Source organism: Monodon monoceros, unplaced genomic scaffold (assembly GCF_005190385.1).
Source record: "Monodon monoceros isolate NGI ecotype Baffin Bay Population unplaced genomic scaffold, NGI_Narwhal_1 Super_Scaffold_1, whole genome shotgun sequence".
Taxonomy (NCBI): Eukaryota; Metazoa; Chordata; class Mammalia; order Artiodactyla; family Monodontidae; genus Monodon; species Monodon monoceros.
This window is the reverse complement of record NW_021703765.1, coordinates 41,870,663-41,897,359: the sequence shown is the minus strand read 5'-3', so window position 1 is coordinate 41,897,359 and position 26,697 is coordinate 41,870,663. Positions and strand designations below refer to the sequence as shown.

The window sequence follows — 26,697 nt, the reverse complement described above, 5'->3', positions numbered from 1 at the left end:
TGGTTGAGAGTCCGCCTGCCGATGCAGGGGACATGGGTTCATGTCCCGGTCTGGGAGGATCCCACATGCCGCGGAGTGGCTGGGCCCGTGAGCCATGGCCACTGAGCCTGCACGTCCGGAGCCTGTGCTCTGCAACGGGAGAGGCCACGGCAGTGAAAGGCCCGCGTACCGAAAAAAATAAAAAATTTAAAAAAATAAAGAAGCCCCTGTAAGTCCAAGACTCTGAACTTGTTTTACATTAGTGAAAATGAACTTTTGCCTATTTAAACCACTTTATAAGAAATTGATTCTTTACAAGAAATTGATTACGTTAAGAGATAATTAAGAGGTAGAGAGAACTGGTTGTAGTTCTATGTGGGATGTTGGATGGGGGAGGGCAGAGGGGGAAGAGTCAAGGGTGATGCCCAGGTTTCTGGCTTTGGCTACTGGGCGACAATGTGCCCTGAGCAGGCAGGATCAGGTGGTTCATGATGTCTAAATAAATAAATAAGCCACTTTATTTCTGTTACCAAGTAGTCTAATACAAGTCCTGAGATCTTTTTTTTTTTTTTTTTTGCGGTACACAGGCCTCTCACTGTTGTGGCCTCTCCCGTTGCGGAGCACAGGCTCCGGACGCCCAGGCTCAGCGGCCATGGCTCATGGGCCCAGCCGCTCCGCAGCATGTGGGATCTTCCCGGACCAGGGCACGAACCCGTGTCCCCTGCATCGGCAGGCGGACTCTCAACCACTGCGCCACCAGGGAAGCCCCTGAGATCATTTTTAAAATACCTTTTTATATAACCTCTAATGTGGAAGAGCAGAATTCCAACTAAGTTAATAGGCATGTGGAATCACCATTTGTCATACAGCAAAACCATAAAATTGTCTTCTTTGTCACCTGCTGAAACCTCCTCAACTTCCTGTGTTTGTTAAAATCACCTTTACTCATTTTGAAGTCTAGTTGAATTGGCATAAGAAATATTTTAGACTGTGATGTAATTTGTTGGATTAATTAATAGGAAAATAACTTGTATTTGCTTTTATTTACCTATATATTAATTAACTGAAAAATGAGATCATGCCTCAAGCTATTAGAATGCAACCAAACATTGAATCCCTCAGACTTAAGGGAACACATCCATTTGATCACACAATTTATAGGGACAGAGACTGAAGCAGTGGAAATAGTATGCTAAATCTTAAAAGGTGTGTTTTAAAATTAGGGAAGATGTTTTCATTGAAGCTTTTAATTTAATGCATCAATTAAATACTAAATGCCATGTATATATATATACTATTGACACACACAAAGCAAACAAACAAACAAAAACTCTTGTCAAGCACAGGTGTAAGGGAGAGCACAGTGATGACTGAAACATAATCGCTGCATTGAAGAACGTCAGTTTGGCTTATAAAACCAACAAATAAAATCCTTTTTATAGTTGAGGGGATTGAAGTAAATGAGCTTCAATGACTTGTTAAAGATCATACAAAAGGTTAATAGCAAAGTCCAGACTGCCTCACTCCTAGACCCATGCCTTCTGACAAAGTCAGGCTTCTGACTTCAGGGAGAACAGAAAAGAGTATTTTCAAGTGAAGAAAAGGTACACCTTTTTGACTTCCATTAACTAATTAATACTTCATTTTGCCTTGAGACTGTTTAGAGAACACAGAAGTATCTTCAAGAACAACCATTTTTGATATCTTAGCCAAAAAAAAAATGAGTTCCCAAGGCAGATTGATTGAATCATGACTTAAGTAAAACAATTATTTCCATCCAGTCTGTTCTCTCCCTATATCAGATTAGACTAGCTACATTTAACAGAAAATCTAAAATTTCATTGCGTAAACCCAGAAAGGTTTAGTCACTCAAGTGGACAGGTCCAGAGGCAGGAAGACCAGGGCAGGTTTGGAGGCTCCACAAAGTCACAAGTGATTTAGGCTCCTTCTATCTTGATGCTCCACCATTCTCAACAAATGGCTCATGGTTTCCAATCTGAAGCATCATAATATGGCTGCTTGAGCACCAGCCATCACGTCTGTGTTCTAGAAGTCATGAAATTCAATTGAGGGATGCAAAAAACAAAATAAAACGAAACAAAAAAACGTAAAAACATCTTCCAGCTGAATCAGCTCCTTTAAAACACCTACTCAGAAATTTCATACACAGCAATTCACTTGCTTCTCGTTGACCACAATCTAGGACACGTCACACTTAGTTCAAGGGATTGGGAAATACTGTGAGGCCCATAGCCATTCTGAATGAAATCAAGGTCCATCTTTAAGAAATAGTTAGGTTAGGGGATAGTTGGTAAACAACCAGAAGTCTCTGTCACAACTGTCACAAAATATCAAGGGACATGTGTTTGTCAGTGGCAAGTGTCCCCTTGATATTTAACTTCAAGTGTATTTAATATTAAACTATCAATACGAAATTCATATTTAATTTTAATAATTTGTTATCTATTTAATATTAATGACACATAAATATTAGATTAAAATATTAAGATTAAAATAACTCTGAAAATTTGCCTTCATTTCCTTCTGCCTGATTTCCCAGTCTGAAATGAAAAGAAATAATCGTGACAGAATATGGTTACTCAGTAAAACACAACTGGTTCTGACAGCTTCCTAGCCACACCTATGATATTCAAAGTCAGCTACACCCAGAAAAATAAAAGCTTAAAAACGTACATGGTGATGAACTGGCTCAGTAAGAAAAGAATACGTCAAGTCATCTATTTGCCAAAATGATCTCAGGATACTGCGAGTGCGTTGCTTAAACTATCCAGGTTATTCAGGTTGGTTTTTAAACATAATTTAGTAAATTTGTTGGATAGACCCTGACCAAAAATAATGTCAAAATGTGATTTTTTTTTCCTCAATTATGGGTTGGCAAAATATATTCACTAAGTAAAGTGGCAGTGAGTATGCCAGGTACCTAAATTTGGTTACCCTATGTGCCACTGTATACCCTCCAATATATGCAACCATAAGGTACAAAGTATACAGAGAGTCAGTTACAGTTATTCAGTACAGAAGAACACAGAGTAGGGTGGGAGATTCTGCTGTGTGGGTGGACAGAAGAGATGTGGCCTTGAATTGGGGTCACCAGGTGAGACGGGGCAAATTTCCTTACCACTTGGCAGCCGTAGACCTGCTGCCTGAGACTACCAGGGTACTCACTCTAATTGGCTAATTGTGTTGTTCATCTATTAGTTTTTGCAGATTCTAACCAAGGGATCATCTATACAGTGCTTGTCAAATTTCATGTACAAAGGGATCTCCTGGGACAGCTTGTTGAAATGCAGATTCTGATTCACTAGGTCTGGGGTGGGGCCTGAATCCACTTTCTTCACCTGCTGTCAGGTGTTATGAACAGCACTGAGTAGCAAAGACCTAGTACAGAGGTGAACTTGTACACTAGGAACACCTGCAAGGCCTCCCCCACAGAGTTTTTTATTCAGTGGATCTGAGAAGAGACCCAAGAATTAGCCTTTCTGGCACATTCCCGGGTGATGCTGATGCTTCTGGTCCAGGAATCACACTTCAAGAACCACTGATTTAGAATTTCATTATGGATCTCAAAGAGGTGAGAAATATGGTGGATGTAGAATAGTAACCTAGCTCTCTTACAGAACGCCTACTATGGACGAAAGGTCTTTGTGAAGTTGGATTTTAAATTTTATGTAAATGAACCATATAAATGTCATCCACTCTTAATTCCTAAGCTTTCTACATATTTTAAGAGAGACAAAGTCAAAATAAGAAAATTCTTTCATTTCCACCTTGGATTAGAGGGTTCCTTTTAGATTTTCTTGAACTATACCTGGCAGAAAATAATTCTATGTGAATTTTTGGTATGAATTCTAGGTAAAACTTCAGGTATCTCAAAGGAAGCCTTGAAATTTCCTTTTAATAATAATTCCATGTTATAGAATTTAATGGTCCCTAAACATGGACAAATAAAAACACTCCACAATTACAGGTATTCATTGTTGCACTCTGACAACTAAATTTTTAAAAATTTGAAATCTTATGTATCCTCAGACCAAATATGGAGGAAGGCCACACTTATTTTTAATTGTTTTTTTCTCTAAAGTTAGTAAATAAACAACGTCTAACTCCATAGATTGATTTTATAAAGGGCATTTTATTCCTATCAATCAAAATACTTTTAAGTAAAGATTTTAAAATAATTTGATCTATCCACATGAAATGCATATTATAAATATACTTTGCACATAACATTTCTTACACAATTATTCTATCTATATATTTGAAAGTGGTTATTATTTTATTGGTAGTGGCAAGGATTTGAGATCAAGTGTGGTTTTTATTTTTTTGTGATACGTGGACCTCTCACTGTTGTGGCCTCTCCCGTTGCGGAGCACAGGCTGCAGACGGGCAGGCTCAGTGGCCATGGCTTACGGGCCCAGTCGCTCCGCGGCATGTGGGATCCTCCTGGACCGGGGCACGAACCCGTGTCCCCTGCATCGGCAGGCGGACTCTCAACCGCTGCGCCACCAGGGAAGCCCCACGCAAGATTTTTAAAAGGACACATTTATCAAAGGCTATAAATGTCATTGATGTAAAGAACTGCCATATGTTTTTAAAAATATTAGATAACATTTCAGCTAACACATTCTAGATAATTATACTTACATGACAACAATGCAGAACCCAACACCATGGCAAGAATAGCCCATCTTCCAAGTATTGCATTTGATTGCCTTGCATCTCTCAGAACTTTAGTAGTCATTCTACATTCAGATGGAATTGTACAGTCACATACTCTCACTGATAACATGTGTTCTGCAGAAACGCCATGTCTATCTTTTATTTGGAGAGGCACAGAATAATAGTTATAATCAAGATTTTTCAGTTCACGAAGAATGGCAGTTTTACCTATGTGAAAAAAAGACAGATTTTGATTTCTTGAAAAGCCAGGAAAATTAACTGACATTGCTCTATGCTTACCTATATTATTCTATATTTAATATATTATTCAAATATTATATTAAAATGGATTTGTATGTTTTCTTAAAGGTATTCAGAACAAGAGTCTAAACGTAAGTATATCATTCATTGCTTTAAAAAACAAGGTATTATCCTTTTTCTGGGATCAATAAAATAATTTACTAAAATTAATATTTATTTATTATAATGAACTAAGGTGAAAATCTGGACCACCATCTTAAGTTCCTATTGATTAGAAGGTTTAACATAACTACATACCATCCGTTAATGTCTCTATTGTCCAAAGTTTGCTGGCACAATTATCGAGAATGAATTGAAAAGGTGACCCATTATCAGGTCCATCTTGATCTACAGGTTTGAGAACAGCAAAATCCTTATCATGCCAACAAATTGTCACTTCTTTTCCAATTTGTGGTGAGTGATCAATTATCATCTTCCAAAAGAACTACTAATGTTCCAGTGCAAGATCTGTTATATAAGAAAAACAAAAAATAGGATATTTCTTCACTTAAAGTCTATTTTCAACAATCTCTATGATGTACAGTTGACATCTGCTTTCTACTAGTTGTCTGAACTGGAATTTCATATACTTTCCGAACCACAAATAGCATTGCTACCAGTACAAAATAGTGACATTACTCTTCCTTGGAGATTGGTAGCTGTATCAGATGGTATCTTGAGGTGCTTTTTAAAACTAAAAGGTATGAGATTATAAGTAATGTCACTAAGGAATAACCAGTTAAGAAGAAAATTGATTTCTTACATCTTTCTTTAGGAAGAACATACATTCATGCTTCAAATACAAACACTTTACATTTGGTCATAGTCACTTTCTTGACTTCCTCTCCTGAGCTTTTTCTTCATCTACTCTTTGTTCAAACTTTGTAAAACTGATCATCAAACTCAGTAGGTGTGCTCCTTCCTGTGTGCAGCTTTGGCACATTCTATTGCCACTGCTGGGAATACGTTTCTTTTCTCTGCCTGACAAAACCTTATTATCCTTTAAGAATCCATTCAAATATCACCTCCGCATGAAACCTGCTGTGACTTCTACAGACAATGGTAGCCACATTCTCCTTCAATTTCTCAGAACCCTTGGTTCATCTTTGGCTCACGCACTGAACTGTGAACATGTTCATCCTAAGGGCTAAGTTGTATTCATCTTGAGTGCCTAGTGATCTGGGCACAGTATTTCTTGGCTAACTTAAAACTTAATACTAACACATTGAATATAATGCACTTACTATTTTTAGACTTTGTAAAAAAATTAATTGAATAAACTGTAAAAAAGTTGCACCCCCCCCCCCATTTAATCAATTTGCTTTTAAGAATAAGAACTGTTGGGCTTCCCTGGTGGCACAGTGGTTAAGAATCCGGCTGCCAATTCAGGGGACACGGGTTCGAGCCCTGGTCTGGGAAGACCTCACAAGTCGCAGAGCAACTAAGCCCATGTGCCACAACTACTGAGCCTGAGCTCTAGAGCCCATGAGCCACAACTACTGAGTCCATGAGCCACAACTACTGAAGCCCACGCGCCTAGAGCCCATGGTCTGCAACAAGAGAAGCCACTGCAATAAGAAGCCCACGCACGGCAACGAAGAGTAGCCCCAGCTCGCCACAACTAGAGAAAGCCCGTGCACAGCAGCAAAGAGCCAACACAGCCAAAAATAAACAAATAAAATAAATTTATTTAAAAAAAGAGAATAAGAACTGTTACTCATCTCCAGTTCTCCACTATTATTGGCCTAATGTTTTGCACATAAGTCTAAATAAATATTTTTAATTAACATAACGCCCATTACTGGTGTTTAAGAGATAATGAAGTTTAAAGAACATATTCAAATTTTATAATTTGTAATAAAATTACAAACTGCTATAAATAGTAAGCTTTCAAAATTGAAATAAACAGAAAAATAACTGATGAAATTTCTCACTTTTTTTGCTTTGAATGCTAGTCTAAATTTTGGTGCATAAATATTGAATTTATCATAAAGACTACCATAAATCATGTGTAAATGTAATATGTTTTTTCTTTTTAGGTTGAAATAACAATTAAGGCATATTGGATAGTGTATTTCAGTGAAACTTTTTCTGTTGAATAACTAAAAAATTAATTTATTCAAAGTGACTTTTAAATTAATCACTTACATAAGGTAACTGCAGCATATACCTATTTTATCTGAACAAGTTTTACAATATCTAGAAATTAAAGAGAGATACAGCGGGCTTCCCTGGTGGTGCAGTGATTAAGAATCCGCCTGCCAATTCAAGGGACACGGGTTCAAGCCCTGGTCTGGGAAGATCTTACATGCTGTGGAACGACTAAGCCTGGGTGCCACAACTACTGAGCCCACGTGTCACAACGACTGAAGCTCGCATGCCTGGAGCCCGTGCTCTGCAGCAAGAGAAGCCACTGCAATGGTAGCCCCCACTTGCCACAACTAGAGAAAGCCCTCACACAGCAACGAAGACCTAACGCAGCCAAAAATAAATAAATTTATTAAAAAATGAGATACAACTTTTATTAAAAAAAATCTGCAATAGCATATAAACATTTGGGACTGCCATAAGTTTGTAAATAAATTTGAATACAAGTAACAACTTCAAACCCTAACAAAGAAGTGAATAATGGGAAAAAAGAAGCTTTTATTTTTTTAATTAAAAAAAATAGTTACAGATACTACCTGTGAGTCAACATGTGTACTCTGATTTTACTTTTTAAAATTTAAGCAGAGAACTATTTCTCTTTAAGGAACAATAGAAATCACACTTTAAAAAAATCTAATAAAGAAATAGGAGGACTTCCCTGGAGGTCCAGTGGTTAATAAGAGTCCGTGCTTCCAATGCAGGGGACGCGGGTTTGATCCCTGGTTGGGGAACTAAGATTCTGCATGCCGCAGTGCAGCAAAAAAAAAAAAAATCAACCAACATTCATCACATAAATGATTATTTTCCATCACAGTCTGTTTTAAGCATGTTGTTAAAAAGAGGAAAACTTGAAATTGTTATAATGGATAGTAGTCAAAGCCACAGCTGAAAACAAAGTCCTAGATGCCTTCTAAAACCATAAAAGACTGATTGCAAATTTTTTCCTTACTTCTGGGAAATAGAGCAAAAAATAAGTAGTTACTGATAATAGTTGAAGATTGTGAAAAGGTAATTGAGTGTGTATGTTTGTCTACTTCTAAATCTTATTTTAAATTAAGCACATAAGAAAATGCCAAGTATCGGTGAGTAAGGAATGTCATAATCTTGGAGCTAGAAAGTACATCTTGGGTTAACTAAAATCTAAACTTACATGTCAACAATAGGGACTCTGAAATGCAAGCGTTCCCCATTATTTAAGTTTCCAGGAAGCAGAAGTTCACTGTTATGAATCAGCCCACTCCATGTACAGAACTCTTTAATTAACCACTAGAAAGTTTTCAGGTTCTTTCTTATCAAGCTATAATACACCTCCTAATCATTTCCAATTTTTTCATGGTGATTTTGGACTATATACAAAATGTTTACCTCTTCCACATGACAACCCTGAAATATTTATTTTAAGAAAATTCTTCTTACAGCCGAATATAACAAAGCATTTGTAAACTTTTGAACTCAAGTTTCTATAATACATTAAAACTAATTGTTCCAGGTGCCTATTATGCACCTGAACTTGCAAAGCTTTTGGTAGTGAAATTCACAACATGGACCTGGAGATTCACAGGGCTCTCAAACAACAGAGGAATGACAAATATCAGTACGTACACAAAGCAAACATGCCAAGATCTCTGCCAGATGCTTGGTAGAAAAGATATTTAGCAATGATAAGGGTCCTTGTATGAAAATGAGTTCAGAGTCTAGCTAGAGGAAAAGAATGTACATGAGAAACAATGAGAGCACCCTTTTATAGAGAAGACACATCACCTGTGATAATTACGATATTATTCCCAGGGAAGGAGGGCGTAAAAGGTGTTCATAGAAGAACTGAACAGGGACTTCCCTGGTGGTGCAGTGGTTAAGAGTCCGCCTGCCAGTGCAGGGGACATGAGTTCGAGCCCTGGTCTGGGAGGATCCCACATGGGGCGGAGCAGCTAAGCCCGTGTGCCACAACTACTGAGGCTGCATGCCGCAACTATTGAAGCCCGCACACCTAGAGCCCGTGCTCCGCAACAAAAGAAGCCACCGCAATGAGAAGCTCGTGCACCACAGCAAAGAGTAGCTCCCACTCGCTGCCAACTAGAGAACGCCCGCGTGAAAGCTGAACAAAGACTAGTGAGAGCTACCACAGAAGATGTCACTGCCATTCATTTGAAGAAGCAAAGGGACCTGAATTTCAAACAGGAGGGGCAGTCTAATTCTAGGTGGAGGGTGTATGAAACGGTGCTTTCTAGAGTGAAAGCAGGGAAACCAGCCTGACTGACAAAAAAATTGACACAAAAAATACAAGGAAATAAACTGGATTCTAAGAAAGCTGGAATACCTAGATCATCATCATAAAATATTTATGAGCATCAAAACTAAACATTCATTTGGAAATATAAGTAATTACTTATATATTTGGCCTTTGGAAGCATATATTAAATGGATTAAAGTTCAAATAAACAAAATCCTTTATGACACCATACGGTCTTCCATTAACATTTATAGCACCCTTATCTTTACTTCTTGAGCACATCCAGGTTATCCATGGGCCTGAGACATAGACTCACAAAGTTTAGATTTGACATTTCATTTCTTTGTGCTATGATCACTGTATCTAAAGACATTCTTTTGTCTCCAAAAGACCAAGTTAATTTCTTATATCTCTGTTTTCCATATTTTCCTTCTCTCCAAAAAGTACTTCATTTTTTATCACCAAGCTTCTGCATTTCTGTGAAGTTTCCTCCCTTTACCCTTTAATCTGGGTGGGCAACTCTTTAACTGATTTCCACTTCTCATGATATGTATACATTCTTTGATGGGGAAAATTTTCATACCAGGGAATCTGTTATGAGAACATAATAATCCCTCAACTGATATTGTGTGAAAATTTGACCTTGTCTTATGAATCCTAATTTTCATGGCCTAGTACTTGAAACTTAAAAGACAATCAACATTTGTGGAATAAGTGAGTAAATATAAATCCTTGTTTGACATCATAATTGTGCTCCTGAACCATTCAGATTTCACTTTTGCTTATACAGAAGCAGCAAATCACCAGGATTATAAAGGAGTGGCAATGTTAACTATATTTCTCAGTTAATGTTTTTCCCATTCTTTAGTAGATTTTTTTCGTACTTATACTGAAAGAATTACATTAAAAGATTGTGTGAGAGGTATCAAGAGGAAAGGAAGATCATATGCACACGATTAAGTAATAATATCCAAATTGAGGTTTTCTTTCAGGTTTTGAAACCTAAAAATTTTTGGCTTATGGGCATAGTTCTTTCAAACTGCTTGGTCATCTCACTAATTATGATGTGCAACAGACCATTTCCATCCCAGGGTAACAGGAATAGACCAAGGCTGAGAGAGGAAGTAAGGAAAAAACCTGAATGGGACACATGTAGATGAACTGGCTTGCCCTTCCTCTATAAATCATAAGCAGCAGTATCTTCATTAGTTTAACCTTTGTCTCTCATCAGAGAATCTATTTTTTTCATAGATGTGGCTTTTAGTGTAAAGCTATAGAAAAAAGTATGGGTATAATATATGAGAAAACATCTGTCTTTATCTTATTATCAAAATATCAAGGGGCAAAATGAATAAACATGAAACATTTCATGACTTACTTGCAACTTTTGTTTATTTCCGTGAGATTTGATATGTTTGTTCATACACTCGCCCATTCCTTCTAAAGAAATTCAGTGATTCTATAGAAAAAGACCACAACATTGCCGTTCCAACTTGTTTGTTTTGAACATCTAGTGTATAAAAACATGCTAACCATAAAAATAATGGAAACCATCTTGGATTAAGCAGATAGTCAAAAACATAGGCTCTGTCAGAAAAGCCCAAGTTCATTCACCTTTATCATCAATGGAAATTTACCCCAAATGAGTGAGTGTGTAATTGGTGTGGTGGAATGCCATATTGTAACTTCTATTTATATTTTTTATCATCTTCTTTTAATATCTATTTTTATGATATATACATTAGCATAGTAGTATATGTGTATAAATAAACACGCTAGTAAATATATGGGAGTGGTTATGGACTGGTCTCAGCCTATCAATAACGAAGGTTGTAGCTGAACTGGCCCTTATGGTTCCTCTTATGATTGCAAGATGCCCTAAGTAATAATGATCAGGAAACATTGAAAAAAAAAAAGGTTTATTACTTACAAGTCCTGGAAATTACATGGCACACTTGGGGCCACAGAGCAATTGTAAATTTGTGGGGAATGGACGGGGTGGGGCAAGGGGAGTGACACCTGGGATTCTTCTTTTATTGAGGTGGAGGCTGGGGCCTTGGGTTTCACAGGCTCACTCTTAATTTAAAACACAAGAGCAGGAATTTAAAGCACAGGAAGAGATAAAACCAGCAGCCCAAATGGTGAGTTACTGAAATCAACCAAGATCTCTAAAACGAATGAGCCTGGGGAGATGGGGTAGGGGTCAGCCTGGCTCTTGATCTAGTTCTGTGGTTAGCAATGTGTTTATTTGAGATTTCAATCAAAGCTTAAGTCAGGCACTTGCATTACAAAAAGAGAAGCCAACTGACAGGGCTTACACTGCAAAGGTTCATATTCAAAAATGATTTACTGCTTGGAGGATATATTCAAGAGTTTTGAGATCTCTACATTAGGACATTTGAAGGACATTTCTTCACAAAACAGGTTCTAGAATTAACCTTGGAGAATGATTGCAAACCTCAGCAAAAGACATTAAAAATCATTGTTTGACCATTTATTTAGGAAATAGGATAAATGTTTTATTCCCCAGTAAGAGAGACTGAGAACAAATCTATCTGAACCCAACTGTTGAAGGTGGGCTGAATCCCTCCAGCAAGTTCAAATCAGAATAATCTAAATCTGTACTCCTGAGAAAAATAGGGATCCTTGATGATGCCACTATGTCCATGGAAGAAGTCAAATAATATGGACCTCGAAACTGGGACTTGGGCCATTCACCACCTCCTAGTTTTGCATTAGTGATGCACTGGGACCTAAATTGGGTGTTTTCCAAGCAATTACTCAATCATAATGCAAACATTTTTGCATTAAATTTTGATCCGGAAACAAACAAATTTAAATTTAGCTCCAAGATTTCCTAAAATATGTCCTATATTTATATTTTATTTCTAGAAAATTGCACTCACCTACATCCATTGCAATCACGGAAACATTGTATTGGCTGTCTTTTACAAATGTTGATTTTCTGTCTAGAACTTTTACAGTTTTCAAGTCACCAGTGTATTCATTAATTTCAAACCAGTTATCTTCATCTCTGTTTGTTTTATTTTTACATCTTTATTGGGGTATAATTGCTTTACAATGGTGTGTTAGTTTCTGCTTTATAACAAAGTGAATCCATTATACATATACATATGTTCCCATATCTCTTCCCTCTTGCATCTTCCTCCCTCCCACCCTCCCTATCCCACCTCTCCAGGTGGTCACAAAGCACCCAGCTGATATCCCTGTGCTATGCGGCTGCTTCCCACTAGCTATCTACCTTACGTTTGGTAGTGTATATATGTCCATGCCTCTCTCTCGCTTTGTCACAGCTCACTCTTCCCCCTCCCCGTATCCTCAAGTCCATTCTCTAGTAGGTCTGTGTCTTTATTCCTGTCTTACCCCTAGGTTCTTCATGACATTTTTCTTTTTCTTAAATTCCATATATATGTGTTAGCATACGCTATTTGTCTTTCTCTTTCTGACTTACTTCATTCTGTATGACAGACTGTAGGTCTATCCACCTCATTACAAATAGCTCAATTTCGTTTCTTTTTATGGCTTACCTTCTTATACCTAGTTTTTAGAAATCAAATGTAAATACTCAAACCAAACAGTGGACATAATCTCAAAATCTGTCATCCTAATAATACATAGAATGTTCCCAAATTTGAAATCAATTATCATCACAATTAAAAAGAAGGAAATTTTGAAAATACATTACCTTAAGCCCTCAGCAGTGCTACTGTCCGGATCCACTGCTTCGTATCCAAGGAGTGTTGTGCCCACGGGAGGCCATCTTTACTCTTAATAACTTTTACAGGTGGTTGGCATTCGGGGCCCTCATCATGGTCTTTAACTTTAACAGTGACAGTTGTAATGCACATAGTAGGAGTTTGTGAGTTTGCTGCTTTAGAGAATTGTGCTTCGTTAAGTACACCAATTTGCAAAACCATTTGGCGATGTACTTCATAGTTCAATGACTGTTCGATAAACATACCAAAATGAGTCTTTCTCTCTCTCTATATATATACATATATATAGAAGACATAACTATGATTCCAAGTTTTAGCACGAAAGGGAAAATCATTTTTATGTATAAAATGTTACCAAAAGTTTTTGCTAATGTATTAACGACGAATAATTAGCTTCCTATAATGACAAACACTATCAAATGCAAAATTGTTGATTTTTAAGATTCAACAAATTTTTCTCCTCACTTTCCTTTGGAAAGGTCCTGCTTTCAATTTTTTTTATTATTACAAGTTTAAATACTAATAGAAATACAGAATAAGTGTTTAAATAAATTCAAATGGACTATTTCTCATTATTTTATTATTATCAAATGGGATAACAGTGATAACTAAATTAGCAAAAGTCCCTCTAAGCTAAGTATATAAAATAATTAGATACACTGTAACAAAGCAGGACCCTATGGGGCCTTCCCAGGGCAGACTTCTCCCCCATATACTCTGCTTTAGCTCCTTTCTGTAGTACCTAGATAATAGTATCTGATGCACACTTCCTGAGTTGTTTTAAAGATGTGAAAAGCCCCCACCAAATGGAAAATGTTAACTACTTGATGACCATGAGCTCATAGCCCACAGGCCTAAGGACTGATAATGTTAACCCCTATGACACCACCCTGTTACCTCACCATCAACCAATCAGAGAATTGTGCAGGAGCTGATCACATACTCTGGGATGCCCCTCCCTCACCTTGCCTTTACAAATGGTTTGCTAAAATCCTTAGGGGAGTTTGGAGTTTTTGAGCACAAGCCACCTGTTCTCCTTGTATTGGCACCTTTACAATAAAGCTGCACTTTCCTTCACTACAACCTGGTGTCAGTAGATTGGCTTTATTGCCAGCGGGCGAGCGGGCCTGAGCTTGGTTCGGTGATAAGACTACTAGGACATGAGATCTGGCTATAATGGAGCAGTTACTCTGAGTATCTGAGTCAAAAGATATAATTATATTATCTAGCAGCACCTTTTCAAAGTATATTATATACGGATTTGTTAGTTCATGAACTGAGTAACTAGAAAGAATCCCCAAACAATAAATGATTAGAGACTAAAATCTATCAAAATAACAAAAAAAGAAAGAAAGAAATCTAGAAAAAAGTCCAAAAATATTTTTTAAAGAAATTTAAAAAGAGAAAGGAAAAATAAGCAATATTATAATTAAAGGACAGTTTCTAAAAATTTTATAAGGAACGCAAAATTTATGCATATCACTTCTAAGAAAATACTTACTGTAACTTCTTTGGGAGTTCATGATCAGTTTACACATAGTTTAGTGACTGAGAAATTAATTAAGCAATTCATTACTTCTCTATCCAGTAAACGTGTAGTTGTGGTGATGATGTCTGGATGTACGGAGAAATGCTTTGGATTGTCTGGAATTTGCTGTAAGATTTTATATTTCAGACAAGTATGTAGAGTATCAGGTTCATCGAGGTCTATGTCAGTCACTTTTCCCACTGAAGTTCCTGTTAAATAAATCCAATACTGTCAACAACTTAAAATAGCGATATAATTGAATTACAAACAAAAATAAAATCAAGGCATTGCTGTGGCATATTCTCCCAAAAAACCCACAAGTTGACTGATTTTACAGATAAGTGGAGAAGTATCTAAATGCTCTCCCACAACTCCAAGTTCTCCTAACCTGGAAACTTCAATTAGGTGGCTACTGTGGATAACATAATTTGTGTTCTGCATATGTGAGAACATCCACCCCACCGATGGTAGCAGAGGTTCTCAAATTCTTCCTCTCAATCCAGTTCATGGGCCATTTTTTGATGGGACCTTCTCTGTATATCTTGTTTCTTTAATACCCCACTTGATAGTGTTAAAGGAAAAGCACAGCTTTGCATATGATAACAAAGGTTTTATGCTTTTATATTTTAATAAATGTGCTGAATTGTTAATACATACAAGACAAACATTATGCAACAGTCTGAATATCATTTGGACAAGCTTTATGGCTCAGAAATCAGATTATTGGCAATGTTACTTTAGCAAACCATTTACTGTGGGAAAATAATATTAAATATGCACACAAAATAATATTAAATATGCACATAGAAACTAAGAACATATCTTGCGATTTTTGAGAATGAACTAGACTTGCTATGCCCTTTGGTTTGATGAGGCCACAATCTTGGCTGATGAGAGCATCAAACCAGTTTTAAATTTTTTCAGTTTGTTTGGGAAATAAGCTAAGTAAAGAAATGCAGGACTTCCCTGCTGGCGCAGTGGTTGGGAGTCCGCCTACTGATGCAGGGGACGCGGGTTCGTGCCCCGGTCCAAGAAGATCCTACATACCTTGGAGCGGCTGGGCCCGTGAGCCATGGCCGCTGAGCCTGAGCGTCCGGAGCCTGTGCTCCGCAACGGGAGAGGCCACAGCAGTAAGAGGCCCGCGTACCGCAAAAAAAAAAAAAAAAAAAAAAAAAGAAATGCTTACGTTGTTATAAGCCAGATCAGTATTTCCATACCATAATCTATTTCTGGGTCCTTGAAAATGTATTGCGACTTTATAAAGATTCAAATGCTCTATTGCTTTATAAATACATCTGGGACACATATGTACATGATCAAAATAGAAAATATAAACAGCCTTTGTCTGTCATTGTGGATTAATCTAACAAAGCTAGTAACTTTGTCTATCAGCTGTTTTCTACATGTGCCTAGAAAATGAGCACAAAAAGGTTTGCCTTTGAAGAGCCTATGATCTTATAAGGCTACAAAGTTTTATGTAGAATATCCATGAAAGTCAAGCATTTAAAAATGTTTTGCGTAACTGTGCCTAAAACATTAATGAATTCAACTGAAGCAAAATTCTCATGTTTTTCCTAAGATGTGAACTTACCGGTTTGGCAATTCTCAGGCACACTAAAGACAGTCACTTTGTCTTCAAAATATGAGGCATTATCGTTATCATCTTCAACTTTGAATAGTAAGGGGAGTGTGTACTCAGGTGCATAACCGTCCACAGTAGTTGCATAGGCGTAGATCTGAAAGGTAGACAAACACTATCAGCTAATTCTTGAATAACAAATTAGGCACAAAATTAAACCTAGCGGTTGGGGAAATATGTAATATTTTAAAAAATCATTGGCAAAAGCCTATGTAACTAAGAACTTATGCAACAGAGAGACAACACAGCAGCACAGACTATGCCTGCCCTATGGCTTCAATCCTTTCTCATTATTCTCTCACCAAGTACCATGCAGTCCAGCTGAAGGAGGCTACTCTGTTCCCTGAATTAACTGCATGCAGTTCTCCTTGTTAGAATGCATGTAGACTTCCCCTAGTCATGCTAATAACAAGTATTTTTTTCTAAAGTTTATACAAAATATGATTCCAGTTATTGTTAGATTTATATACACATATAAATATCAACTATTTCTGGGTGACTCAATTGTGTTCTTTTCTCTACCTGTATTTTCTCATTTTTCTATCAGTAACATGTATTTCTTGTGTAGTAAAAATGCTAATAAAATCATATATATATATATATATTCCAAACTCTATCTCAAAATGATATATCTTGGTCCCAAATGTGAGGATTTAATGCCCTTTTTCTTTAAATACCATCAAAATATTTCTGAAGTTTTCTGGTAAATGGTTGAGTTAAACAGATTTTCTTCACTGACAGGAACAACTAAACCTGCCCAAAGTGAAGTCTGTGTTAACTCAGTTCTTCACCACAACTAGCCTTCCTGATTTCCCTACCTTAACCATTTTCTAAAATGAACCAGGATTAAAGTCTTAGGTATCTAACTCCTCCCCCTCTTTAGCCTTATATTAGTCAGTTGCCAGGTTCTAGAGATTACAGCATTTCTGTGTCTCTGTCATTCACTTCTCTTTTCTATTCTCAATGCCATTATCCTCATGTGACTCCAAATGTATCCTATCAACTTTCATATTGTATCCTACACACATGTCCTACCAACTTTCCTACAGTTGTCCTAACTGACCTTCTCCCAACTATGTAGCCCTCAGGGGTCAGATTCATTTCCACAAAGCACAATTTTAATCATGATATTAGCTAATCAGACTTTTCAGTGATCTTCCTATCACCTACCAGAGTAACACAAAATCCTCACTGTTGTGTGGAAAGGAAACATTTCATCTTCACATGTTAACCTGGAGGGGAAGAAATTTCCACTCCAATCTCTAGGACAGAAGGTTTTGAAATAACCATTCATGTCCTCTCTGTTCCCTTTTTCACTTTTCCCCAAACAACCTCCAGCTGGGCTTTTTCAGTAATAAAACTTACACTTTGATTTCTGTCAGTCTGATCCCTGTATCTTAATAAATTCTGCACTCAGGGATACAGGAGTGTATTGTCACCACTTCACCACCACCACCATCACCACTACCACCACACTATTCAGCCTTCCTATCAATCTCTCCCTCTCCCCTCATATTTGATGTAATTTTTTCTTTCTTTAACTGCTGTCATTTTGAGAGTTTTGGCTAGAGAAAACTATGTAATTGTTTTATGTCCCTATTAGTTTCCAATTGTCCTCAGGGGTGAAGCCTGAGACTTCGGATGTTTGTGTGACTGAAACACCTAACACAGTGCCTTACATTGGGTAATTCACCAATAAATAGCTTGTTGCATTCAATTCCATCCATCTTTTTTTTCTTAGGAAAAATAAACCACCCCTTAAGTTTGCCCTCTGTAAAAACTGTTGTAAATATTCTATGGGACCACTTGTAATGAATTCTTCTACTTCATCACGTTGGTATTAAAACATCTCCCTATCTAACCTAAGTCCATCCTGCTGTAATTTACACTAATTCTTGCTAGTTTTTCTCTTCAATGGAAATGATCATCTACTTCTCGCTGTATAATCACTTGTAGTTTAAAATAGGTCCTGATGCTCAACTACAAATAAATATCATTATTCCACGTTCCACTGATTTCCAGATGTAGTGATTTTGTTTCTGGTACTATTTCAGGTACTAGTTTGATTTTTTACTATTAATGTGCTGAGCATCTCCAAAATAAATAAAAATTCAAAAAATTATTGTAAAGATGATTTAAACTAGAAATGCAGCCAGACTTTAAACCACAGCCTGGATCCCTAGGAGAATCCACTAATATTCATATGATAAAGGAACTAATTATAAATATTTTCATAATTAGTCACTAAAGCAGCAGTTTCAGAAAGCTCAGTACAACTAATGGTTTTGCAGTCTAGTTCCCATTATTCTATATGAAAAGCAATAATAATATATTTAAATATTGTTACAATACCTATAAATAGAATACTATACTTTAGTAGAATTAGTCATATTTTTAGCTAAGTTAGAAGAGTATTATTTAAATTTCTTGTGTCTACTATTGTGATATTTCCCCCTTGAATTCTTCTGTAGCTTGAAGAACCTCATCTCTTTTAGCCCTTTTGCCCTATAATTTGCCTTTATCTCTGTAATTGCTCTCATCTTTGAGAATGTGTAAACAGTTGTCAACAGAAGTTGGGGCTTGAATTTACCCTTGTAGAGAGGGGTATTGAGTGTAGACTGGGCAGAGGAAGGGAGAGAGCAGTGACACCAAAGCTGAGTGTGTACAGAATGTAACTAGCAACATGAATTTAAAGACAATGGATAGACTTGTGTGTCTGGAAAAGAAATCATATGTTACAAGATAGTAAGGCTCTGGCTGGATAGGTAAGAAGGGACCAGATTGAGCTGATTTTTCCCTATAAACTTATAAAAGGTACAGACTCTCCTCAAAATTCAAAGAGGAAGAGTGTTTGCAGCTGCTTTCTTTCATAAAATAACTTGGAATTATTGAAGAAAATTCACTTCTTATACAACTCTTCTTTAAAGAACTTGCAAAAGGGCCTTATATAAATTCCTAAAAGACTAGATGCATTGAATGGTTTAAAACAAATTCCTTCAACTGCAATAATGGTGTGACTCATCCAGAAAAATCTTTACCCGCCAAAATTAAACAATACAACATGGGGCAATAGAGCAAATGGGAGAACAGTAATGATATGTATTGAATTAGACCCTGTTCCCAATAATCAAGGAAATCTAATTATTTCGAACAACAATAATTTATTAACACTTAACATTCAAATAGGTTAGATAAAAGCAAAGAATTGGAAAATCCCATCAAAAGCCCCAGTCTTGAGGACAAAATTCTGGAATATGTGCATTATTTGATCTCTGCCATTAGAATATTTTTAGAGAGCTTTACTGTTTATATGGTGATTTTGCCAGCATTATGGCATTTAATGATCACAACAGCTCTGAGGTAGATAAGACAACAATTAGCAGCCCATAACACAAAGAAGAAAACAGATTCTTGAAGTTGTGACTTGTCCAAGACTAAAAGCAAAAGTGGCAGATACTGAAGATCCACTAATTTCCAGAGAAATAAGCTTTCCAGTAAAAAACAGTAAATGAAACTGATTTGACAGAAAAGCAAAGACATACTATTTTAATTTTAACCTCTACGTTGACAGAGAAGGCTTCTATTCCACATTGTCTCAAGAGATTTTACAACTTGCACCATGTTTACATCTGGTTGTTATACTTTATGAATTTTGTTGATTTGCAGTTGGTGTTTCTTATTAATGTCAATTCAATCTTAAGCATGTTAATGGAAACTAGAGAAACACAAGTAATTCTGAAGGAAAATTACTCAAAAGGCCAACTTTGGGCAAAAATTCCAAACTATTTTATTCCTTTGTCCTTTAAAAGATGTCAAAAAATAGTGAAGTAACTTTTTTTATTTTGTTTTATTTCATTTTATTTTATTTTAGGCCACACCATATGGCTCTTGGGATTAGTTCCCTGACCATATATATCCCCTCAGCAGCGAAAGTGCAGAGTCCTAACCACTGGACCGCCAGAGAATTCCCAGTAACTTATCTAAATTATAAACTATTCTCTTTCCCTTCCCTCTTGCAATGATCTTAATAAGAAGCCAAAAGAGACAGCAGATTGACCAGTGAGAAGCAGCTAAAGACCTCAAAAATCCATAAACAGTATGTTATCAGCAGAATAAGAAATGAAGTGTACATCACAACGTACAGAGTAGGCAGCTTTTTATTTCTCCACAAGAATGACTGCTAGTGTTAGAGCTTTTCTTCCTATGAAGAAGCTATAAAAGCAGCAGAAACTTATATATTTACATGCGCGTGTATGTAAATATACATATTTATCAATTATTTATTTGGCTTTTTGATAAAAAGGTCAAAATGTTTAAAGTGAAGAAATATAGCATTGCTTGTCATTCTAGATACTATGATTTTCACATACATAGTAACGTGAAGAAAATAAGTAACGATTGTATATAACAATATCATGGATAATGCCCAAACAATTTCTGTTTTTCATAAGTTCTGTTTTTTATTAATAGGACACACACACACACACACACACACACACGTAGTAAGAACCAGTTTCACCTATTTCCTGATTTAATCACTTGTCACTTAACCAACCAGAACTTTATAGGGTTTTGGTGAAAGATGCTATCTTGAGAAATATTGACCCGCCTAAAAAGAGATAATCCACTAACAAATATTAAAGAATTGATTTTATTCCACTAGAAGTGGGACGATGAAAATTTGTTAAAATACTAGCTACTGTGCAAAGCACTTGTATACCTATATAAAGACACACAGGTCAGCGTGTGTTCCAGCATATTTTATTTTATGTGATATGGAGACTCTTTACAATTTGGACATAAAATAATATTTTGTAAGCCTTATTCTAAATGTATAACAAATGTTAAGTACATGTAATATGTAAGCATATTCTAAATTTGATGAAGACTTCTTGTAATCAAAACAAATTTAGCTGGGAAAGTCTCTTATAAATCGAATCCCTTATTAATAAATCATCTCATAAGACCAGACTCATTGTGCAGAGTTTGCTTAAAGTGAGGTTTACGTGAATCCAGTAACCTTCTCCCTTCCCACTCTCTGGTTACCACCACTCACTGCAAGAAGACGAGCTTAGAGTCAGAACGTTCAAACTAATCCGGTGGACTGGCCCTACTGCATTCTCTGAGGAGAGGGACCTCATAGAATGTTCTGTTAAGATGGGAATTAACTGTAGATGGTCTCATCTCCTCTTTAAAGAGAGACTCAAATCCATAGTTACTTGGGAGAAAGCCACTCAGGGTGGAGCACCACATCTCCAGCCAGCATCAATCTTCACTGACCCACCTTGCCTTGTTCTGCAGGTAGGTCGTTCTTATTGCCACACCTGAAAACATCTGATATTCTGACTTTGCTCCCTGGCTACTGCGTTGTTCATTTTTACACCAGTTGTAAATAGCCCTATTATTCCTTAAAACCGTCTAGTCTTTATGTATGTTAATTATAAGTGGAATAGACAAACAAGTGAGCATTCAAGAGCAATAATTTTAGCACAGAAGGAAATAGGTGAGATGAAGGGCCCTTGTGAGAAGATTATTGTGCTTAAGTCTTGCCTAATATACCTTCCTTCCTCCTGCTTCCAGTACAATTTCTATCTCCTTCTGTTCCTGTCTCTGAGTGTCTGAAAGCAAAATGGAAAAACTCTTCTTTTCAGAAGACAAAACGAGGTTATGTGTTGCGTAAGTGGAGCCATCTTCTAGAATTCTGAAGTCAGGATCACTTGACTGAATTAGGCTGGCCGACTGGAAACACTCCTTCAGATTCACTGCAGGGAAGAAATTTCACTGTAATTTGTAAAGTGAAACAAGAATAGAACAAGTTTTACAGGAATGACAACCTCCAGTTAGTGCATGAGAAGCAAAAAGGGGGAGGTTACGCTTGGAATGTGTGGAATAATTACTATTCTAAAACTTAGAGGCCATAAAAATTAAGTAATTAAATTGATGGAGTCACCGTTTCCACTGCTTTCATCATTTAAATATTTTTAATGTCACTGGATTTATTGTTTCCACTTTAACTCGTGTATATGTACAAATGTGTTGTTTTCTATTATATGTAGTAAACTGTATGATGTCAGATTTTGAACTTGTTTGCAATAATCTGTGATAGTTAAAACTATCTTGCAAAAAATAAGAAAACTGGTCTATACTTAAGTAATATTTCTCAGTAATACTGCAAGTACTAATTCCATAAAACCTTTTGGAGGCTTAATAAACCCCAAGCTTAATAATGCTTAGTGGTTGTATCAAAATATTTCCTTTACTGATTCATATTTAATATATTTACTATATTTACTATGTGTCTTTAGAGTATAGACTGTGTACCATTTAAGTGCTTTTAAAAGATATAAGGAGGGGCTTCCCTGGTGGTGCAGTGGTTGAGAGTCTGTCTGCCAATGCAGGGGACACGGGTTTGAGCCCTGGTCTGGGAGGATCCCACATGCCCAGTTGACATGCCCACATGTCAACTGGGCCCGTGAGCCACAACTACTGAGCCCGCGCATCTGGAACCTGTGGTCTGCAACGAAAGGCTGCGACGGTGAGAGGCCCGCACACCACGATGAAGAGTGGCGCCCGCTCGCCACAACTGGAGAAAGCCCTCGCACAGAAACGAAGACCCAACACAGCCAAAAATAATAATTAAAAAAAAAAAAAAAGATATAAGGGATTAATTCAAAACCTCAAAGCACTGGGCAAAGTATATAGAAGTATACCACTTCTGTATACAAAGTGTGTTTTTCTCGATGTAAACTTAAGGCTAATGAAAAACACTGATGAAATGAATGTTACCCCTGGACTCAGAACAACCAACCCATGCCTCAGGTATGGCTGTGACAGTAAGACTACTTAAATTTTTATTTGACTTTCTGAAGCTATTCTGTGAAATAGATCACATAAATTCTTGATGGGTACTTGGTCGTTGTAATCAAACTCAAGCATAAATTTTATTTTGGGACATTTCAATTTTGACACATCTGTTTTATGTGTAATCAAGTAAAGAATGTTGGAAGCAGATCAGTCATAGGAAACTAAAACATGTTTCTGGTTTTGGTGCCTCTCTTTTTTTGTACTAAACTAAGATAATTTAGTCCTCTGATGTTTGCTAATTTTTCTGGCAAGAAAAGTGTACAGCTAACTTGGTACTTTGTTTCTAACCACTACCAAAAAACAAGTAGTTTATCTTTCATTTCATGTCGAATTTTAATGCAAGTAGCTACCATATGGCTTTTATCCCAAACTTTACAAGAGCAGCTGGAAGCTAAATGTAGTAGTTAAAACTACGAAATTCGTAACATGGTTTCTCACCTTTGCCTACAAGTGCTTCAGCCTGAAGATAAGAAGGAACTTGAAGAGAAATATTCTGACAAGCACTGCAAAATAATATTAAAACCTCAAAAGAAGGAAAAAAATCAGTAATTACATTTGATCACAAACTTTCGCATTACAGTTTTGTCTTATTGATAAAAGTATTGTCAACTCAGAAACAAATTAATCTTCCAATCCCTCAATATTTTTTGTATTCATTTTAAAAGGAAACAGCAAAGAAAGTGGCTTTAGGGACACAACAGTCATTTAGTATCAATAAAAAAATTAAAATGAATAGAGTTCTTAGAACCAGAATTCTATTGCATCCTTTCAAGAAAATGTGTTACAAACCATTGACTCTATATAGAGTTTATCATCTCTAAGACCATTTGTAAATGTCATTCTGATTTCTTAGCATGAAGAAAGTACTTAACTCTGGAATACAATAATCACATATTTGTACACAAATCATCATTTTCACAGCCCCAAGCAATTTGACCTGTAGTTAAATCGAGAAAATATTCGAGGATATTTTTAACCGCCTGAAGACCAACGTCCATAAATATTCACTGATCTCAAATTACTCCTTGGACTGTCTTTGCATAAACTTCAAAGTCTAAATGATATCATTCACAAAACTAGTCTAAAAAGAAATACCTTTCAAAATTTAGAGAGTAGACTTCAACTGGGTAAAGATTTTTTTTTTTTTTTTTTTTTTTACTGTATGAGGGCCTCTCACTGTTGTGACCTCTCCCGCTGCGGAGCACAGGCTCTGGATGCGCAGGCTCAGCGGCCATGGTTCACGGGCCCAGCCGCTCCGCGGTATGCGGGATCTTCCCGGACCGGGGCACGAACCCGTGTCCCATGCATCGGCAGGCGGACTCTCAACCACTGTGCCACCAGGGAAGCCCCAGGGTAAAGATTTTTAATTAAATTCAAGACACAAATATTGCTTTAAAAAGCTATATACCTAACTCAAGGAAAGAAGACAGAGACTATCTGAAAAATAAGAGAAAAGCTATCAGTTTAAAAGTGAATGTAAGTTCAAAACCTATTTTACTTATTTTTCTTGGCATTTTCTGTTTATTTGCTTCTTCTACTGTTTTTCCAAATGACAGTTTCGTTATTATTTAAATATAAAACAGAGCTAGGACAGGGCTTCCTTGGTGGCGCAGTGGTTAAGAATACGCCTGCCAATGCAGGGGACACGGGTTCGAGCTCTGGTCCGGGAAGATCCCACATGCCGCGGAGCAACTAAGCTTGTGTGCCACAACTACTGAGCCTGTGCTCTAGAACCTGAGAGCCACAACTACTGAACCCGAGAGCCACAACTACTGAGCCCACGTGCCACAACTACTGAAGCCCACGTGCCTAGAACCTGTGTCCGCAACAAGAGAAGCCACTGCAATGAGAAGCCTGCGCCCCGCAGCAAAGACTAGCCCCCACTCGCCACAACTAGGGAAAGCCTGCGTGCAGCAACGAAGACTTGATGCAACCAAAAATAAATAAATAAAATAAATAAATTAAAAAAGAAAAGATTAAGAAAAAAACCAGTCTTGACCAATACAGATACTAATTAAGATGCAATTAAAAAAATAGAGCTAGAACAGATAGGTCAATTTTATAACCAATTTTTCTCTGAGGACATATTTCTAGAGTTATGGGACCCACTATTTGGGAGAAGGAAAGAAAACCATCAGCCATATTATGGATGTATATTTCTTTTCTAACTCAACCCAAGTTTATTGGCTATATGGTGTCAGCCTATTTAAACAGTCTGTAATTTTACAATAACTCAGGCAGATAATACTAAAAACTGGAATTTAAAGTTGCATTTGTATTCCGCTTTAAATAACCACTTTTTAAAAAATGAGTCTTGGGCTTCCCTGGTGGCGCAGTGGTTGAGAGTCTGCCTGCCGATACAGGGGACGCGGGTTCGTGCCCTGGTCCAGGAAGATCCCACATGCCGTGGAGCAGCTAGGCCCGTGAGCCATGGCCACTGAGCCTGTGCTCTGCAATGGGAGAGGCCACAACAGTGAGAGGCCCGCGTACCGCAAAAAAAAAAAAAAGAAAATAAAAAATGAGTCTTATTTCTTGACTTATAATATTTTTATTCCTTTTTTTAAAAAATAATGATTACTTGTTTTTATTATAAATTTACTTATTTTTGGCTGCATTGGGTCTTCGTTGCTGCACGCGGGCTTTCTCTAGTTGTGGCTAGCAGTGGCTACTCTTTGTTGTGGTGTGCAGGCTTCTCATTGCGGTGGCTTCTCTTGTTGTAGACCACAGGATCTAGGCACACAGGCTTCAGTAGTTGTGGCTTGTGGGCTCTAGAGCACAGGCTAAGTAGTTGTGGTGCACGGGCTTGGTTGCTCTGCATCACGTGGGATCATCCTGGACCAGGGCTTGAACCCATGTCCCCTGCATTGGCAGGCGGATTCTTAACAACTGCGCCACCAGGGAAGTCCCAATGTTTTCATTCTTAATACCAGGGAATGAAGTACACAGTTACAAAGTTATTAAAAACCTAAGTGGAAGCCAAGATTCTGTATTTTTTCAAGACTGTCACATTTTTCTTTATTATTTTTTTTCAAGTTAAACACCTTGCTTGAACTAAGAGCTCTGCCCTTCTTTTAGCCCTTCCTGGGTAAAATTAAGAAAGTCCTGGATATTTCACCTCTCCACCCAGAATCCTTTTCCTCTTCTAGCAGCTCAGTGGAGCTAAGTATGTTAAATAAGTACAGCTTATTTACCAGTAGCAAAAGCAAACCTCAGAACCTCCTGGGTCAAATGGCTGAGGAGTGAATTCATTCCATCACTCCTTAGAAAAACACCACAGCAAGACTGAACAGGGGATTCCCTTGAAAAACCAACAGGTTGGCAGTGGAAACTTGAAGAGCAAACCAAACACCTGCCATCCCGGGTCACAAGTCTCTCAACTCTTCCTTGAATTTTTCTCAGATCTGTTTTTGTTCTCCCAGTCTGCCTTCGCTGCCTTCCACTACCACCCTACTCTCTTTCAAGCCCAGACTAAAGGAGGGAAACGCACAGTAACATGCTTGAACTCCCTAATCCTTTGCTTGTTACTCACCAGAAAAGAGAAAAGGAGCTGCTTAGAGAAGATGCTCCCTGGGGCAGTGGAGGCCCCAGCCAT

At 37.2% G+C, this 26,697-nt stretch overlaps 1 protein-coding gene across 1 annotated transcript; it reads right to left on the bottom strand.

Annotated features, from left to right (window-relative positions):
• Nucleotides 1-391: 391 nt before the first annotated feature.
• On the bottom strand, nt 392-26,697 carry LOC114892718 (desmocollin-1-like). Its single transcript, XM_029217952.1, is given in 12 exon segments — nt 392-474; nt 4,645-4,887; nt 5,218-5,383; nt 5,385-5,427; nt 12,240-12,371; nt 13,044-13,113; nt 13,116-13,302; nt 14,651-14,811; nt 16,194-16,338; nt 21,801-22,003; nt 23,544-23,628; nt 26,635-26,697. Coding segments are annotated over 12 exon segments (1,581 nt in total).